The sequence below is a fragment of the Salmo trutta genome, chromosome 24, assembly GCF_901001165.1.
Source record: "Salmo trutta chromosome 24, fSalTru1.1, whole genome shotgun sequence".
NCBI lineage: Eukaryota > Metazoa > Chordata > Actinopteri > Salmoniformes > Salmonidae > Salmo > Salmo trutta.
This window is the reverse complement of record NC_042980.1, coordinates 21776811-21796044: the sequence shown is the minus strand read 5'-3', so window position 1 is coordinate 21796044 and position 19234 is coordinate 21776811. Positions and strand designations below refer to the sequence as shown.

General features: G+C 45.1%; 1 protein-coding gene across 3 annotated transcripts in view; it reads right to left on the bottom strand.

The window, feature by feature from the left end:
* rif1 (replication timing regulatory factor 1) overlaps positions 1–19234 on the bottom strand; it is a 28079-nt gene that overhangs the window by 4995 nt on the left and 3850 nt on the right. For 2 of the 3 annotated variants that reach the window (XM_029711464.1, XM_029711463.1), the window contains exons 5-28: positions 17823–18048; positions 17363–17552; positions 17017–17109; positions 16716–16854; positions 14259–14410; positions 13842–13953; positions 13391–13564; positions 12968–13078; positions 11413–11475; positions 10427–10530; positions 10041–10127; positions 9546–9619; positions 9281–9461; positions 8956–9063; positions 7368–7517; positions 7124–7223; positions 6677–6981; positions 5578–5780; positions 5300–5393; positions 5079–5210; positions 4728–4870; positions 4473–4562; positions 4322–4382; positions 670–4128 (exon numbers count right to left, since the gene is read on the bottom strand). In XM_029711464.1, the coding sequence (XP_029567324.1) occupies positions 670–4128; positions 4322–4382; positions 4473–4562; positions 4728–4870; positions 5079–5210; positions 5300–5393; positions 5578–5780; positions 6677–6981; positions 7124–7223; positions 7368–7517; positions 8956–9063; positions 9281–9461; positions 9546–9619; positions 10041–10127; positions 10427–10530; positions 11413–11475; positions 12968–13078; positions 13391–13564; positions 13842–13953; positions 14259–14410; positions 16716–16854; positions 17017–17109; positions 17363–17552; positions 17823–18048 (6551 nt within the window). The remainder of the gene's footprint in view (positions 1–669; positions 4129–4321; positions 4383–4472; positions 4563–4727; positions 4871–5078; positions 5211–5299; positions 5394–5577; positions 5781–6676; positions 6982–7123; positions 7224–7367; positions 7518–8955; positions 9064–9280; positions 9462–9545; positions 9620–10040; positions 10128–10426; positions 10531–11412; positions 11476–12967; positions 13079–13390; positions 13565–13841; positions 13954–14258; positions 14411–16715; positions 16855–17016; positions 17110–17362; positions 17553–17822; positions 18049–19234) is intronic. The other variant, XM_029711465.1, reaches the window with a different exon arrangement.

Genomic DNA, 19234 nt, shown 5'->3' with positions numbered 1-19234 from the left:
AAAGTACAGAAAGATCCTTGATGAAAACTTGCTCTAGAGCGCTCAGGACCTCAGACTGGGGCAAAGGTTCACCCTCCAACAGGACAACGACCCTAAGCACACAGCCAAGACAATGCAGGAGTGGCTTCGGGACAAGTCTCTGAATATCCTTGAGTGACCCAGCCAGAGCCCGGACTTGAACCCAATCTAACATCTCTGTAGAGACCTGAAAATAACTGTGCAGCAACGCTCCCCATCCAAACTCACAGAGCTCAAGAGGATCTGCAGAGAAAAATGGGAGAAACTCCCCAAATACAGATGTGCCAAGCTTGTAGCGTCATACAAGACTTGAGGCTGTAATCGCTGCCAAAGGTGCTTCAACAAAGTACTGAGTAGTGTACGAATACTTACGTAAATGTGATATTTCCATTTTTGTTTAAGTAACACGTTTGCAAAAATGTCTAAAAACCTATTTTTGCTTTGTAATTAAGGGTTATTGTGTGTAGATTGATGACGGGAAAAAACTATTTGATCCATTATAGAATATGGCTGTAACATAACAAAATGTGGAAAAAGTCAAGAGGTCTGAATACTTTCCGAATGCACTGTAAATGTATCATAAAGAACGCATTGTAACCATAGTATGATTTGTGTAAATCTTCATAGATTAAGTACACCGGAACATGTTACCTTAGTGAAAGGTGAAGGACTCTCCTCTTCTATTGGTCTTTTCTGTCCCTTCTTCAGTATAGAGGTGGAGGGGGAGGCTGAGGGGGTCCACATACCCCTGATCCTGCCACTGCTGGGGCTCTGGCCCACCTCCAAACCCATCATAGCCTCCAAACTCTTCTGCTTGGGAGGCGACTCTTGGCACAACACGTCTTTAGAAGTACTGGGATGATGTAGAGGCACTGGTGCTTCGCTAGTGTCGAAGTTCAGAGGGGCAACAGAGTCTAGAGGATGTAGAGTTAGGTCGTTATTGTCTATCTGAGTTTCTTCACCGTCCTCTTCTTCACACTCAAGACCTGGAACCGTATCCATTTTTGCCCTCTCTTGGAGAGGAGTGATATCTTGAACGTCGTTCGCCTGAGGCTCGGTGTCATTTTCTTTGGTCCTAGTAGAGGGGTTATCAGATTCTGGCTGGCCTGCTTTAATACATGTGTACTGCTCCTCCTGTTGCTCCTCATTTAGGGCATTGAAATCCTCTGGTTGGGTATGCACAATAGACATGAAAACATCCTCTTCTGGTTGGTCCTCCTCTAGAACATTGTTAGTAGACTCTGGATGTCGGTTCTCCTTGTCTTCTCCCATCTGCTCCTCTGTCACCTCCTCACTGGACACAGTCACAGGCTTAGGCACATCTACAAGCATCTCCCCTGAAGACTCAGCAACCTGAAGACTCAGGCTCAGTTTCTCCTCTGCAGCGTCGCTGGGTGAAGTATCTGTGGGGAGTCCATTGGAGATGGGAGGGGTAGAGAGTTTGTTTGGTTCAAGTAATACACTTTCATATCCCAAGACGGAATTTCCATCAGCAGAAGGCACTGGAGAGTTGGCCTGCTCAGAGTCAGTGAGGAGCTTATTTTGGAGCCGTGTTGGCCCTTCACACCCAAAGTCACTATGGACACCCTCCTGAGAAGAGACTGTTTTGAGGTTCTTCCGTGGGGATATGCACAAATGCTGACTCTTCAGTTGTTCTAGATCAGGTTTTAATGAAGAGTCGATCAATTGAGAAGGCAGCTTAGTATTCTCACACTCACCCTCTATATCTACCATCTCAGTGTTAGCCTCCCTCTGCCCCATATCGTTCTTTGTTATCAGAGGAAGTTTCAGAACATCCATATCTGGTTTAAAGGAGTTGATACTTTTAATGGTTTCATCCACATCCTGAGAAATCTTAACTTCTAAGGCCTCACTCAATGGGTTATGCATGTCTGACTTTTCAGATTCAGACTTTAGAGAAGATTCAGAACTATTCATTGGGATCTCTTGGTAAGCCCCGGGCTCTCCTGATCCAACAGTAGCAAGTGGGCTTGGAAGACCTTCAGTGGATTTGGGATTCCTGCCTCTCTTCTTGGGTTTCTGGGCATCCTCCCAGGTCTCTGAAACGTCTGACTCCGAGTTCTCCACGTTGGAGGACAGTAAGCCCTGGGAAGCTCTCTGTCTCGTAGTCCTCCTGCTTCCTTGGGGGGATTCCTGTGTTCCAGCCTGGTCTGCCACCTGGGAGCTCTCAGTCGCTATGGTAGGGGTTGGCATAGGGCTGCTGCTGGCCTTCTTCACCTGTTCCTCTAACTTGCTTCTCTTACTGAATCTGCCTCTGGGCCTCGGCTGGCTGTCTGTTTGTCTGGTGGCGGAAGGAGTGACCTGAGAATCAGTCTGGCTCATCTCGGGTGCTGCTGCTGAATCAGTAGCCACATTTGGACTTGTTTTGTCCTCCAACTCAGCCACTTCGAGGGGCACCTTGCTTTTCCTGCTTGCTCTACCCTGTGACTGGCTGTCTTTTGGAGTGGCTGAAGATGTGGCTGAAGGTGTGGTGATCTTTGAGTCAATTTGACTGAGTGTGTTTTCCGTGCCAACTCTTCTCTTCTGTTTGTCTTTACCCTGTTCTTCAGACTCTGTGACCAATTTACTCCTCCTGCTTGATCTACCATGTGATTGTGTATCTCCTGTTTGAGAAGCAGGAGATAGTGTGGCCATCTGAGAATCACTTTGGCTTTGCTCCTCCTCAGTAGGATCTTGCTTTTCAACCTTGTCTAGGAGATCAAACTCCTCCGAATCACTGATGGCCTTGCTCCTGCTTGTTCTACCCTGTGACTGACTCTCTAGTTGAGATGGTGTGGCTACATGTGAATCTGTTTGACTTGGCTTCTCCTTCTGAGCCCTACTACCCTTTCGTTTCTGATTGCCATCCTCCTCTACTTCCACAGCCAGCTTACTCCTCTGACTACGTCTACTCTGTGATTGGCTATCATTATCAGAGGCAGTGACCGTTATGGAGTCACTTTGACTGAGCTCTTTCTTTGCAACACCTCTCTTCTTCTGTTCCCTGACCAATTTGTTACTCCTCCAACCCTGTGTTTGTCTGTTGCTATCACCGGCAGGTGAAGGTGTGGCAACCTGTGAATTTGATTGACTCAACTCACTCACTTCCTTGTGACTTCTCCTTCTCAGCTTGTCTTTTCCACCATCCTCCTCAACAGCCAGCTTACTTCTCCTGCTGGCTCTACCTTGTGACTGACTATCAGTTGGACTGGCAGGAGAGGGAGTAGTCTTTGGTGAATCAGTTTGACTCACCTCCTCTCCAGGTTGAGACGTCTTCCTCCGTTTGTCTTTATCATCTCGTTCCTCTGCGTCCTCTCCTGGTCTCAGCGGCCTACTCCTCCGCCGTCCGGACCGCCTCGGTTCACCTTGGCTCGGAGTGGACTGGGAGCTGGTAGAATCTTCCAAAAGACCATTAGATTCCTCTTCTTCCTGACTGTTGTTTCCCATTACTTCTTCAACTGCAGGAACTGGAACTTCCTTCAGTACTTCCACCTGAGACTGGGTGTCTGGGATGACATCGTCCTCTGTGGTTTCACTTGACCGTTTCTCAGTGATTATCTCAACTTCAGATTCCTTTTTGTTTTCTGAAGATTTGTGTTCCTCTCCCTCCTTTAGGAAAGACTCATTCCTGGAGCTTTTGTGTCTTACTTGTTCAGTCTCCTGGGAGTCCTGTCGGTCTGTGTCAGCCTCAGTCTCTGCCGATGGTTTCTGAGAGGCAGCCTCCTGCTCCTGGATGTTCGAGGTCCTGGTGAGGGGGCCTGTAAACTTCACCACGCTGGCAGGACTAGCAGGCTTCCCCTCAGCATACTTCTCCAGAGTGATGAAGGACTGGCGACGACTGTTGTGTTTCTTAGGCGTCCCTGAGATGATATCAGAGCCGCCAGAAACATTGGGGCTGGTGCCCTCTTCTCTAGACTCCATGGGAACATCGGAGTCCTCCAATGGAACGTCTTCGTTGGCATCCTCCATGGAAACATCTGTAGACTCAAGAATTACTTCCTCAGCAGGCTCCTCTTCCATTGCCGGTTCTGCCATCTCACTGGTTGGACTGATATATTCCTGGGTGTCTTTTGCCAAAACCTTAGAAGCTTCATCCATTTCCACATTACCCTGTGGAGAAAAGAATGCAGAGACATTTGATTTGTATTTTCACTTGCGTTTGAGGAAAAAGGTTGTTGGCTTTGATGGCTTCTATATGTTTTCATTTAAATGAAAACAGTTCATCAGGGCAAAAATAAATCATAATTCAGACCTCGGGGGTAAATGTAACAATTAATAACTTTTGTTGTTAGATTCTCTTTACCTCTGATTTACCCTCATCTTTAGCGGCATCTTCGGCTTGCTCATCTGCTGGTAATTTGTCCCTGAAAAAGAAATGCATGTTTTAACCTTTGGGTCCCCCAATGTTGATAGATTAGTGTTATACAGTGTAACGGCAGCAGCCAACTACTTACAATGATTCCTCCTGACTCTGTGTGTACTGGGTGAAGACTGTGGTATCAAGGGAAGCATCCAGGTTATTGTACATGGCAGGGATGTCAACCCTTTAGAATACAACCCATACAAAAGCATAATACAGTGAGAAAATGTAAGCATTTCTATAACTTTGTTGATTTGTCTAAATAAGGCAAAAATAAAAGAGACGACGTAAAGAGACTTCCCGGTTAAATAAAGATTAAATTAACAAAGTTGATTTGCCCGAAACTGACCTTTTGGTTCTCTTGACCTCTTTCTGGTGCTCAGTGAGAACTCTCTCCTTGGTCTCAGGGGGGATGAACACAAAGTCTATCGAGGCCTGCTCCTCCAGTTCCTCTCTACGAGGCAGCTTGTGAGAACCAAAGTCAAGTTTTGTCTGATAGGGAGAGAATAAAAGTCAGCTCTAATATGATGCTGATGGCAAATGGTGGCAATAGAGACAACTTACTGTGTTTTGACGGCCTTTGTAAGAATATGAAAGCTGCCAAGCACAAGATTTGGTCATGGGGTTCAGAGAATAAAGAATTCCATTTCAATTGAGTCAATTCATACACAGGAAATGACTGGGAAAAAGCAGCACTTACAGAGACGAGCTTGGTAGAGGTCTTGGAGTTCCTGTCCTTCATCTCCTCAGCCCTGGGCAGTAGAGAGTCTCTCTTCACCCCAGAAGTGACCTGTATTCCACTCAGTTTGGTCTCCAGCTGAGAGCTCTCACTCTGCACCCACAAAACATAATCCAGGGATTATTACACCATTCATATGAAACCTGCTCCTATTTGACTTATTCAACAGGGAAAACACTCACTGAGTACTGTCCACTGAGCTCATCTGGAACTTCAACAGACTGAAATCCAGGTAGAAGGATAGGAGTGTTCTGCTTCACCTGGCTCAACACCGGCCTGGAAAAAACAAACATTAGCAAACATGAAAACCGTTTAGGGCCCGTTTTCAGGACCCAGATTAAATACATTGCTGGACTTTAAAGCAGTTTTATTGGAGATTCTCCATTGAATATGCTATTGGTCCAGGAAATCACCCCATAAATATAATATGGCTCATCTTAATGTCCAAACAGATTCTTACTTGAGTTCCTCTGGATAGACGAGGACCAGAGTGTTGGCGAAGGTTGCATTCCAGAACTGTGTAGCTAAGGAGCGGACCGGCTTGCGCCGATGGAGGAACAGGACACAGAGCAAGGGGGACAGCAGGGCCAGCAGCTCATCATCATAGGCCAGGGCTGAACGGATCTGCAGGCACCCCAAGACATCACTCAGGAGCTTCTCCAGCTGCAGGGAAAGAACACACTTATAGTGAGACTAGCACCCAGACACAGATGATCGGTTAAAGAGATGAAGCATGCAAAGAAAGAATCAATTACTTAGAAACTGAACAAAAATATGAACGCAACATGTAAAGTGTTGATCCCATGATTCATGAGCTGAAATAAAAAAAATCCCAGAAATGCTACATACGCAGAAAGATTATTTCTCTCAAATTTGTTTTACATCCCTGTTCGTGAGCATTTCTCCTTTGCCAAGATAATCCATTCACCTGACAGGTGTGGCATATCAACAAGCTAATTAAACAGCATGATCATTACACAGGTGCACCTTGTATTGGGGACAATAAAAGGCCACCCTAAAAAATGTGAAGTTTGGTCAGCAATGTCCACCAGAAAGAAATGTTGCCAGAGAATTTAATGTTAATTTCTCTACCAATGCCGTTTTAGAATTTGGCAGTACGTCCAACCGGCCTCAAAAACAAAGACCTCGTGTAACCACGCCAGCCCAGAAACTCTACATCCGGCTTCTTCATCTGCGGGATTGTCTGAGACCAGCCACCCGGACAAGTGATGAAACGGAGGAGTATTTCTGTCTGTAATAAAGCCCTTTTGTGGGGAAAATCTAATTCTGATTGGCCTGGCTCCCAAGTGGGTGGGCCTATACCCTCAAAGGCCCACACCCATGGCTGCACTGCTGCCCAGTCCTGTAAAATCCATAGATTTAGGGCCTAATGAATTTATTTCAATTGACCAATTTCCTTATATGAACTTTAATTCAGTAAAATAATTGAAATTGTTGCATTTATATTTTTGTCCATTATATAACATTAATGCAATAGTTTATATAGAGATCCATTTCAGTACAGATAAAGAAACTAAATGGAAAACATTTCAACACACCTTTGCTCCAAGATTTGAGGTACATTTGCGCTGCTCATTTGGAGTCCTCCCAGCCTGTTCATAGAGGGCTACGAGGGGATGTGAGAGAGAGGCCAGGGCCTCCTGGATGGCTGTACCCAGAGACAGATTAGAGAACAAGATAGAGAGGATGGAGACCAGGGCTAGGCCTGTACCATTAGGGACCGTCTCAGGGGCCTCCAGTTCATTGAAGGTCTCAAGGGATTGAACCAGCAGGGTCTGGAAGGTAGACAGGTTCCCCAGCGCCTTGCTTTTCTTACGCACCCAGGTTAGAGGGGTGTGGGGAGCTGGAAGGGACGAGGGGAGGGTAAGTAAACATCAAGCCCATTGAGTTAAAAAACACCTTGCATTTGTGATAAAAAAAAAACTTTTCAAATATGGTTAAAACACCTTCAATTTCTGGTTAAAACGGTGCTAAAAGCATCTTACATTTCATCTTCAGCTGAAACTGTGGTGTGTAGGGAGAGAAGTCTGCACTCTCAGCGATGACCAGGAGGATGTTAGCAGCCGCATGCAACGTTGATGGAACCTGGAGAATAAACAAATGGGCATGGAACGCTCAATGAATCTGAACAAACTACTGGACCACAGTATTAATCCAAAGGCTACCAACTCTGGTAAATTAGATAACCATTGGGTGTTGGGTATAGTGCAGCGGTCCCCTCCCGCTTACCTTCAGGGCCTTTCTGTCCAATACGGCAGCCATCTTGACACAGAGCTCCTCACAGCAGACGTTCTCCTCGGCCGTGGCCACCAGGGCAGAGCAGCGAGCAAACACCTTATACAGCCTGCACCACGTACCCAGCATGGACTTCTGAGTCATCTACAGAGGCAGAAAGCATGTTTGAGACTGACCACATTGCAGTGGGACAACGCAGAATCACATATCTTCAAACTACCCTGCATTCCAGCCCTCGTTATGAGAATAGCGAATCTGCGGCTCCTCGCCTTTCTCAAACTGATCCACTCAGATCACACTGACAGTAAGGTACTTCACTTGAAATAACTGAAATTAGAGCAAAGCACTAAATAGGTTCAACCGTGGTTTATTGGAGAATCCTATAGCATGATCTTTTAAAAGATAAAGACCTGCCAACCAATTTTTACCACTTCAGCGTGGCGCCGGCACCCCCGGCCCCCACAACTGTGCACGTGCAACACCCACACTGCTCAAATCATAGGCAAAAAAAAACTGCATTTGCCTAACAATGATGTTGGCAGACTGCCTCAGTATGAATAGTAGTCTATAGACTTATGGGTACTTGGTTGTTCTATGGTAGCTAACTAGAAATACGTTTAAAAAGTACACATCAGTGCTCTCCCTAGGATTTTCTGACAACACGGTGCTGATGTAGGCCTAAGGTTGGCTGGGGGGGGGGGGGTCAGTCAACTTCCCCCCTCAGGAAGTTGGAGCATTTTGCATTTTTGGAAAACCTGTAACTGCCATTTCCTGAAAGTCTTACATATCAAACAATGTACCCAACATAGACGCTTTGTTTGATGCTAAATTAAATTGAGGTGGTCTCAAATGAAACTTTCACATTTTTCTAGGTTAAATGTAGGGGTAATGATTATTCTAACAGGTAATCTGGATAGTCTGGTGAAAATGTTAACTGGCTTCTTCTGAATGTTGTCGTAGTCTAGCTTACTGTTGGCTATCTGGAAAATGAAACAAATGAACTAGGCATGTATGAGCTTGTTTCAGTTCTCCATCCCCGACCTCATCCATCTAGTTAGGTCTGACAACTAGGATACCATTCTTTCAACATGCCTTGTCATTGGTGAACTGACTATCACATCCGCAGCCTACTGTTGACATAGGCCTACAGCTATATTAAGAGGACTGATCAAGAACTGATTCATTAACATAGGCCTACTAATCTTGAACAGTAACAACTTTCTGTGAAGGACATTAGCGTTTCTGCTCGTCCCTGCGCTTGCTCATACTACCGTTGCAAATATCAAAGCATGTACAGGCAAGAAAGTGTTCTCGCTGAGTTGACTAAACGCTGCAGCTAACTACCTTTGTCGTAATGACACCTTAGCTAAGGAACCAACTACGAAATAAGTGGTTATGTGCTTGACCAACAACTTCAGACGGTCGAGTCAAAAATCACAATGTGCCAACTAGAAGCCTATTGTTGTGTATTTAAGGGTCGTTTTTCCATACAAGCGTACATTGACATCAAATTGCATGCATGGTACGCAAAATGCGTGCAGGTTAGCAGGTCTGGATACAGTATGTCATCTCAGAGACTCACCTGTGGCAGAACCTTGCCAGGTAGCAGGTAGGTGACGGGGAACATCAGGGCAGTGAGCACAGCACTGAAGTTGTGCTCCAGAGCGTCCCCTTGGTTCACCTCATTGCTCTGTGATGAGGGAGGAGAATCTTATTAAACCAATCTCCACTGCCATCTCCATCTATGCAACACGTAGGTGAAATATAAATCATTGCAGTTTGTTTAAGGTGACCCCCTTGGCGAAATTGTGCTTGCATCTAAACAAACAAGCATCGCATGCAGTGCAGTTTTAGAGCATTTACATGACATGTACATATGTCAGTTAAACGGTGGGTCCTGTTCTAACCTGTGTGATGGTGTCAGTCAGCGGGTTGACCACCAGGCTCCACATCCTCCAAAGCTGTTCTTTGTTCCCCAGAGTCCCCGCGCTGCGCCCAACCGCCCCCAGGACCGCCTCCCCAAACGCCAGGGGGGACGTGGGGCCGGACAGACCACAGCTCACCAGTGTCTCCAAACACAGGAAGAACCTGTTGGGGGGACAGAGACAGATACAACTCAAATAAGACATGTGGCTGCTACATTAGATTATAGTAAGACAGGGGGAAACCCACCTCTCATCCTCTACGAAGCCTGCCACCAGACTGTGGTTGTAGAACAGGAGAACCAGGAACAGAGCTGGGGTTCCCTGGGGCAGAGACAGAGGAGACAATGTAACCACACACAGGACCACACACAGAATTCAGAACACATCTGGCTCCCATATCAAAGACACTGCAGGATGTTCATTTACACTGATCTAGAGAAGACATCTTTATAGAGCAGGTCACAGCGTTGTCATCAGTACGGTGTCATAGGAGTCTATAGTCATGTCTCAGGGAACCTTCTATAGTTCCGCTTTTACGGGTGGGATTTAAGATTGTGTGAAACAAAGGAAGGAGTCAGAGCTAGCAGGAAGCCACTGGATGGACCTACTGCATTTCAGTTTATTACGTATGGAAACTGTTGCTTACATGGTCCCTTTCCCAATGATCCTAGATATGTGTCAAGAGCATAATCAGATACACCCTGCATACAGCTGAACAGAAAGAGAAGAGGTAGAAACTCACATTCAGTACATCCATTTTGCCCACTTGGTAAGAGGCAGATCCCAGTACTCTCTGAGGGATTCCCTTCACTGTCAATTCCAGCAGACTCTGTTGAGAGAGTCAGTAAAAAAACATCTACTGAAAGCATTAAAGCAGCCCCTTTTACAAGCTAAGTGTGGCGCTTCAGGGCATTGAGATATATCCAGGACATCTATATTCAAGGTGGTCTACTGACATTTGACAATTGTATGAAAAACTCCTGGACCAAAACACAGACTCATTAACAGAAGTTAGTAAGACTTTAGCTTTCAGTTTGCACTAACACGGGCTACCAGAAGACCAGTCCTGATTGGAGGTGTAGTAGAACAAGAGTAGGTGTAGTACAGTGGTGGAGAGGCAGGTCTTACCAGAGCCCTGTGTGCAGGGAGGGCTTCTGAGGAGATGATGCTCTGTAGAGCCTGTAGCAGCAAGGTCAGCACCTCAGAGCCCTGCCTTTCCTTCTTATTGCCTGCTGTCACGGTAACACAGGTACACGGGACAGGATGAGAGACAAACAAAGACAACATACTAGGGGTGGATCTCCATCGGTCTTTCCTCTCTCCTCACCACCTTCTCAAAACACAATGGAGAAGGTCCAAGGGGAGGGACCTTGAATTTACGTTTTGAGAAAGAGGCAAGGAGAAAGGACGCAAGTTATCAAGGAAAGACTTGAGATTCATTTACGGAATTTCTTTGGAAGGTCATCACTGGGGTCTTGCCCCTCAGATCTCATTCCTCGTCACAGCGGTTTCAGATGCGAAGGTCTGATGTCCGCTCAGACTTAAACTGATGACAGTGGGGTTGGGCCTGGGGTGGGGGGAGGCTGGGGTCTCTGCTCTCCCCCCTGACAAACAGGACTCAGGCCCAGCTGTGGTACTCTGTGTGGGGCCACAGGGCTGACCCCATGGCTGGAAGGGTCAGTCCAACAGAGCAGCAGCCACAGAACAGAACATTTCCCAATATTAGCCAACTATATGAAGATGGAGTGAGGTTAAACTATGGCATTGCTCATCCAAGCAGAGTGAGGCACGCAGCATGATGGTCTATCATTCCAACGGAGCAATGTTTCCCAAACCTCTCCAGTCATTCCACTTACTTGATGTATTCCAGTAATAGCACACTGTCCTTCATTAGTTGACTCAGCTGTGCCAGTACTACAATACATAAAGTAAGTGGAATGATTGGGGGTAACGAGGAGACGTTAGGGAAACACTGCTATAGAGGAGATAGCCAAGGCTGAAACTAGCTCATCAGTGAGTGAGATTACAGCACTTCCTGGATAAACTGCAGGCCTAAATCATGAAAGGGGTTCTTCTCTAACGCCAATCTGATGTGGTTGGACCCTGGCACTCACCAGCATCAATCATAGTGCTTACGAAACTGACGAGGTTCTGCCATATAAGGGCAAGCAAGGCATCTGCAGGGGATAGAGAGAAAAGGTGAGTCACCCCACATGAAGTGTCAGTCATTTAACCCACCCTACTCACGCACCTCTACACATACAATCATTCCTTCCAACTCTCCTCCACCCCCAAGCAGTGACTCTCAGACTCTCCAGTTACTAGTCGATGTGAGGGAGCCCTTCCACGGCAGAAAGTCAAGCCAGAGCTATCCTATCCTCTTTATGGAGAGAGTACTTCTCTCTGGCTGCGTTTACACAGGCAGCCCAATTCTGATATTTATTCCACTAATTGGTCTTTTGACCAATGATATCAGATATTACTCAGAGCCGATCTGATTGGTCAAAAGACCAATTAGTGAAACAAATATAAGGCTGTCTGTGTAAACGCAGCCTCTCACACACACGTGATACAAGCCTGGCTTGCCGCATGCTGCAGCTTGTACTAGGGAATTTTTGGAGACTGCGGCATCTGCTCTTGGAGGAAGGCCAGCTGAAGTTAGGAAGTTAGGCTTATATTTTTCCTAGCTGGGCCAGATGATTTATATCCTCTCCCTGGCTACCTGACTGGCAGAGGAAGAAACAGCTATATACTGAGGCTGGCTCTGAAACAGTCTCCGAGACGACATCAAATGGCTCTACTGTAGGGCTGGAATTGCCAGGGAGCTCACCATACGATATTATCGCTATAATTAGGTACCGATATATGTATTGTGATTCTCAGGATCCTATATGTATTGTGATTCTCAGGATCCTACATGTATTGAGATTCTCAGGATCCTACATGTATTGAGATTCTCAGGATCATATATGTATTAATCGATTAATCAAAATGGCCGATTAATTAGTGCCGATTTCAAGTTTTCATAACAATCGGTATTTTTGGACACCGATTGAACATGTTTCATTATTTATTTGAGGCTAAATAGATTTTATTGATGTATTAAGTTAAAATACGTGTTCATTCAGTATTGTTGTAATGGTCATTATTACAAATAAATAAAATGCAAAAAAAAAAAAAAACGTCTGATTAATCGGTATTGGCCTTTTTTGGCCCTCCAATAATCGGTATCGGCGTTGAAAAATCATAATCGGTCGACCTCTAATATGTATTGTGATTCTTAGGATCCTATATGCATTGTGATTCGATACTGCGATTTTATTGCAATTTGATGTTCCAAACATATTTCTCACCATACACTGAGTAAACAAAACATTAAGAACACCTGCTCTTTCTATAACAGACGGACCATGTTAATCCAGGTGAAAGTTACAATCTGTTATTGTTGTCCTTTATTAAATCCACTTCAAAATTAGTTTTGATCAGTCATGGAAAAAAGTTCGGAAAACATGACGGCTCACTATTGTTTTTAACGCCTATGCCACCTAGCAAAAAATAAAATTACAAGTATCGCTATAAAATAACAAAATGGCCGCCAGAGCCATTATGGCTGTCATTGAGCCTATGCTCATGTAAATTGCAGTGAGTTACTTGAGGGCAGGTAGGTACCTGGGGCGTCTTTGCCTATGCAGATGAAGCTGTCGCGCACAGCAGTGATCAGCAGAGGGGCGTGCTTGGTGAAGGAGAAGGGGCTGGACAGGAAGGGGTGAGAAATAGGTTCTGAGAAAACAAAGAGGGTCAGAAGTCAGAAACAGGCAAGCAGGTTCCAACATAAAAAAAAAAAATATGACACAAAGTTTACTTTACAGGCATTGCACATGGGTAATGTGTGTGTCATCCCATGGTAACACAAACATTTAAACTAGTTCTACACCTCCATTATATTTCTAAAGGTAGCAACCATTCTATTTCTATATTGAATTATATTTCTAAAGGTAGCAACCATTCTATTTCTATATTGAATTATATTTCTAAAGGTAGCAACCATTCTATTTCTATGGTAGCAACGCCCCCTCCCTCTTTTTCTCTTACCCAGGCTGAGCGTCAGCTTGTTCTTGGCTGCGGCGGTCGTGACTTCTGGCCCCAGGAAGTAGTGCAACAACATCTCTAGTCCCAGCAGCTGGATGGAGGGGTAGGCTTGAGCCACCACCACACTGGTGTTTAGGTTCAGACGGGGTACCGTAGAGCTAGAGAACGCTGGGGAACCTGGTGGGGCGGGGGGACGTATCAATCTCAGAGTAATACATTTAGTTACATTATTTACATCCAATGTTTCCGCGAGACAATTCCTGGTGGCACATTTCAGGTATATCCAACATGAGAATATTAAGTAATGCTATTCTATACGCTACTAGGTAAATACAAGTACATATTGGCAAGTCACGCATGCAAATTGAAAGCAAAACAGCTGAAGAGCAGCAGACGATATTTGCCAGTACTAGTCAATAGAAGGTAGGTGAGGGCAGTCAGAGAGAGACTGTACCAGATTTAGGAGTAGTGGTCCCCACAGCACTGCACTGGCTGGAGCTCCTGGAAGGAGTGGCTGGCAGGGCCGAGTCAGGGCCCAGGGTGCACTGGAGGAGAGGTACACCAACCTGACAACACAGACTATTAGTCAACAGCAGTAACACATTACTTCACAAAACCACAAGTGGTTAAAAACGAAGGGAAATGATAACATTGCATGCAAACGTCAGATAAGAGAATACATGAGTAGATTCAGGTTCTCAACTGAATATCTTAATTCCGTAGTAACAAACCCTGCTCAGAGTCCTAACACATTATCAGGTTATGATATTCCAATATAATGATGAAATGCTTGTTGCACCTGTTCAAAATGGGCAGTATAAACATGAATATAAACATGTACATAAAGTAGTAGATGAAACACGAGTCGTACCTGTTCAAAATGTGCGGACAAGTTGGCTCCCAGTTTGACCACCAGGTACCACCAGACTTCCAGCTTAGTGAGCAGGAGGGCCTCAGTCCTCACCTGGATGGAGCTGAGGGGCTGCATCAGCAACTTTAGACGCTTGGCACTGCACAGGATCTCTACAGTACAGAGGAGACAGGCAGACAGTTACAGTGCGTATAGAACAGGATCTCTACAGTACAGAGAAGACAGGCAGACAGTTACAGTCCGTATAGAACAGGATCTCTACAGTACAGAGGAGACAGGCAGACAGTTACAGTCCGTATAGAACAGGATCTCTACAGTACAGAGGAGACAGGCAGACAGCTACAGTCCGTATAGAACAGGATCTCTACAGTACAGAGGAGACAGGCAGACAGCTACAGTCCGTATAGAACAGGATCTCTACAGTACAGAGGAGACAGGCAGACAGCTACAGTCCGTATAGAACAGGATCTCTACAGTACAGAGGAGACAGGCAGACAGTTACAGTCCGTATAGAACAGGATCTCTACAGTACAGAGGAGACAGGCAGACAGTTACAGTCCGTATAGAACAGGATCTCTACAGTACAGAGGAGACAGGCAGACAGTTACAGTCCGTATAGAACAGGATCTCTACAGTACAGAGGAGACAGGCAGACAGTTACAGTCCGTATAGAACAGGATCTCTACAGTACAGAGGAGACAGGCAGACAGTTACAGTCCGTATAGAACAGGATCTCTACAGTACAGAGGAGACAGGCAGACAGTTACAGTCCGTATAGAACAGGATCTCTACAGTACAGAGGAGACAGGCAGACAGCTACAGTCCGTATAGAACAGGATCTCTACAGTACAGAGGAGACAGGCAGACAGTTACAGTCCGTATAGAACAGGATCTCTACAGTACAGAGGAGACAGGCAGACAGTTACAGTCCGTATAGAACAGGATCTCTACAGTACAGAGGAGACAGGCAGACAGCTACAGTCCGTATAGAACAGGATCTCTACAGTACAGAGGAGACAGGCAGACAGTTACAGTCCGTATAGAACAGGATCTCTACAGTACAGAGAAGACAGGCAGACAGTTACAGTCCGTATAGAACAGGATCTCTACAGTACAGAGGAGACAGGCAGACAGTTACAGTCCGTATAGAACAGGATCTCTACAGTACAGAGGAGACAGGCAGACAGCTACAGTCCGTATAGAACAGGATCTCTACAGTACAGAGGAGACAGGCAGACAGCTACAGTCCGTATAGAACAGGATCTCTACAGTACAGAGGAGACAGGCAGACAGCTACAGTCCGTATAGAACAGGATCTCTACAGTACAGAGGAGACAGGCAGACAGTTACAGTCCGTATAGAACAGGATCTCTACAGTACAGAGGAGACAGGCAGACAGTTACAGTCCGTATAGAACAGGATCTCTACAGTACAGAGGAGACAGGCAGACAGTTACAGTCCGTATAGAACAGGATCTCTACAGTACAGAGGAGACAGGCAGACAGTTACAGTCCGTATAGAACAGGGGTCTATACCCCTAGCTAGCCACAATTGGCTAAAAAAAACTACAAATGTCACATTATCTGGCAATTCATTTCCAGCAATATTTCCCCTGTATGTTTGTGTGGTGTGCGCATTTGTCAATCATTCACTTTGTGTAACCAGTTAGCTATCATGATAACTTTCTTCTGGGTAGACAGACTTTCCCCCAAAACTTTCTCAGTTAAAAGTTAACTGCAGAGTAGGCTTACCTGGCAGAACGATATCATCATTATTTGTATAAATCGGGTGGGCTTTTGTTTCGCAATCTCTGTCATGACATATGCAGCATCAAAAAACATCGCTAAACCAGCACAATCCTAGCTCGCAAAATGCGCAATTCAAGGGGTATTGACCAAAATATAGTAATAAACACTCAAATGGTCTTTGACGCAATTTTACCACTGACATGGACTCACATCATCAAATATCACTGTTCCTCTATGTATAATTCTAATTTTGAGTTAACAGAAAAAATCCCAAAACAGAAAAATATAACAGAAAAGGGAATTCTGGAAAATACAGAGTGCCTATTTGAAAGCTGGGGGAAAAATGTACGAGTAATTGAAAAGTAGCTCTCATGCTAGGAAAGGTTGGAGACCCCTGGTATAGAACTTCCCTAAACTACGAATACATAAAGTAACATGTTCAACTGTTATTGTGTGGTCCTCATAGTATTCCGATTGAGGAGTAATATTTTAGTCAACTTTCCTAACTCAACAGTGAGAATCAAGTCTCTTAGCACATGATCTCCACAGAGGACTCAGTGGATGTTTACTAGAGTATCTTATAAACCACGTCATAGAAACCTCAATTAAAATACATTTTAAAGTAAAACAGCTGGTGAAAGTAAAGACTAAAAAGCAGCAACTCAATTAAACTGGACTAAGTCAAAGCATGCTGTTGTCTTGTACACACCTGGGTTGAGCGAGAAATTGTCAATCAGGCTCTTCCAAGCGATGAAGGCGATCTTCTTGATGTTTGGGGAGGAGCTACGGAAGCCCAGTTCCTCCAGGCCAAGCAGGGAGTTGATGAAGGGGCCACCTCTATGGAGCAGCTGTGGGATGGAACACAATTCACAGTGTTTCAACACAACTTCTGAAGAGCCAAGCAGATCATTACATGCACTGCCCAACTCACTCCCTAACCGTAGTAGATAAGTAGGAAATAAGTAGGAAATGGTGCAGGTTTCAAACCATAAAGAATGACCAAGCCTTACCTTCCCCAGGAGCCTGACAAACAACGGCCAGAGTTTCAGCACGTTGGTCTCGTTCTTCGTGGAGAACAGTTTCTGGAGCTCCGGGATGAGTTTCTGGAGTGAAACAAGATAAATGATATCAGAATGTGAAGAAACCAGCATCAAACATGCTGCGTTTGATTGAAATGGAAGGTTTGGAAATGCAGCACATCAAACGCAGCATGTTTGATGCTGGTTTCTTCACATTCTGATATCATTTATTATATTAAAAACGGCATTTCTAGCGCCGTTTTTACATCAGCAGTTGTCACAAAGTGATTTGACAGTAACCTGGCCTAAAAACAATGACAGAGTAAAAAAGACTCACTGAGGACATGAGAGGTTCTACGATGGCAGCCACCTCCTTCTGTTTCTCCAGAAGTAGAGGCAGGCCCATCTCCAGGGCTGCTGCCGCCCGCAGGCGCACCTTAGAAGCTGAGTGGACCACCAGGGGGATGACCAGCTTGGCCCACTGTACTGCATCCTCACCCATCTGGGCTGAGGCCTGCTCCAACAAACTGACCACAGAGAGAGTGTGTCATGACAGAGAAAGTGCTGATGATCACTGAAATAAAGTCAGGACAGTCTCCTTCAGCCCAGAGAGCTATGAACACAAGCCAAAACAGAGACAGAATGTTGAGCAAGGTAAAGTACTGTAACATCCACCTGCTTAGTGTCAGCGTTGTCACGCTGAACCATTAAATGGTGCTTTCCTAAATGAGGGTCATATACCCAAACAAAGCTATTGATTACGAGGTAGGAGTACATGAGTGGGTGGGTTTGTATACCTTATGACAACATTCAGAGACTCGTGCTCCATAACTACAGACTGGATGTCTTCTCTCGTCTGCACACACTCCAGGGCCCTCAGGATCTCTGGAACCTTCTTGGCCACCACCTCTGAAGGGAAGTTCTGTTTGGAAATTACCCATAATGCTCGTGTGCATGTGTTCTTGTCTGTGGACTTCACCACCAGAGAGGAAAGTGCTGACAATATCTCCTCTGCAAAATTAGCTGTGGGAAAAGGGAGAGAAAGGGAGGATTACAAATCACATTATCGTCATCCTTATCATACATTACAGGCTTGTTTCCAGAACATAGATTAAGAAAAATATCTGTGTCAATATCGGACAAATGTACTTGCTAACAACCCGTGGCTGACGTCATCAACCAGAAACAGGGCATGCTGTCATTTGACTTTTAAAATAAATAAAATCACTTAATCACTCAAAATGACGGAGCGGTCACGACTTTTCACTGTGGAAGAGGCTGTATTCTATGTTGGTTGGCGATACGTATTCAGACACGACTTTTCACTGTGGAAGAGGCTGTATTCTATGTTGGTTGGCGATACGTATTCAGACACGACTTTTCACTGTGGAAGAGGCTGTATTCTATGTTGGTTGGCGATACGGATTCAGACACGACTTTTCACTGTGGAAGTGATGATGTCGAGGTGAGTGAAATAAGTCAACAGCAGATATATGTTCGGCGTTGTTGATGTTTGATGCTGCTCTCAGATTAGCACATCCAGTCATGATCATGTTTGGTACTTCCAGGTGAGCACATCAGCAGTGGAGCAGGAGCTCAAATGATTGCTCTCTGTCTCATGGGAATAGTTGCAGTGTTTAGCTGTGTATACTCCGCTAACTAGTTGACTGTTTTGTCTTGTTTCTACCAATGTAATTCATTTGGAAACAGCCCACGCTGCTTGTCAGGCAAGAAAAGTACTGTGGCGGTAAATTAATACTGAGCTCAGCTGTCACTTTCACTAGTCAGCCATACAGACAACCAGCTAACAAGCCCCCGAAATGGAGATTAGAGTAGTTTGTGTTTATCTGTTGGGCTTAAGTCATGGTTTGTCCCGTTCGCTAGGTAAAGATATTTATAGGCTATACATTGCCTTGTTTTCCTATTATTTGACAGCTTAGCTGTCGTGTTATGGCTTACGCCCGCGCAGTGGAGCTCATATGATAGAGTTGTGGTGATATTTGTTTAAATAGCCAAGTAACAAGTTGCTTGTTCTGTCCCGTTTCTACCGATACAATTCAGTTGGAAACTGTCCCAGCTTTATCACTAATCAACTAACACTGGCAAACTCTGTAGTTAGGCTGTCAGGCAAGAAAACAAGAATTGTAGGCAACATTATGCGTCACTCGCGATGCTGTCACTTGATCGTCTCACTCCCGCCATACAAAGA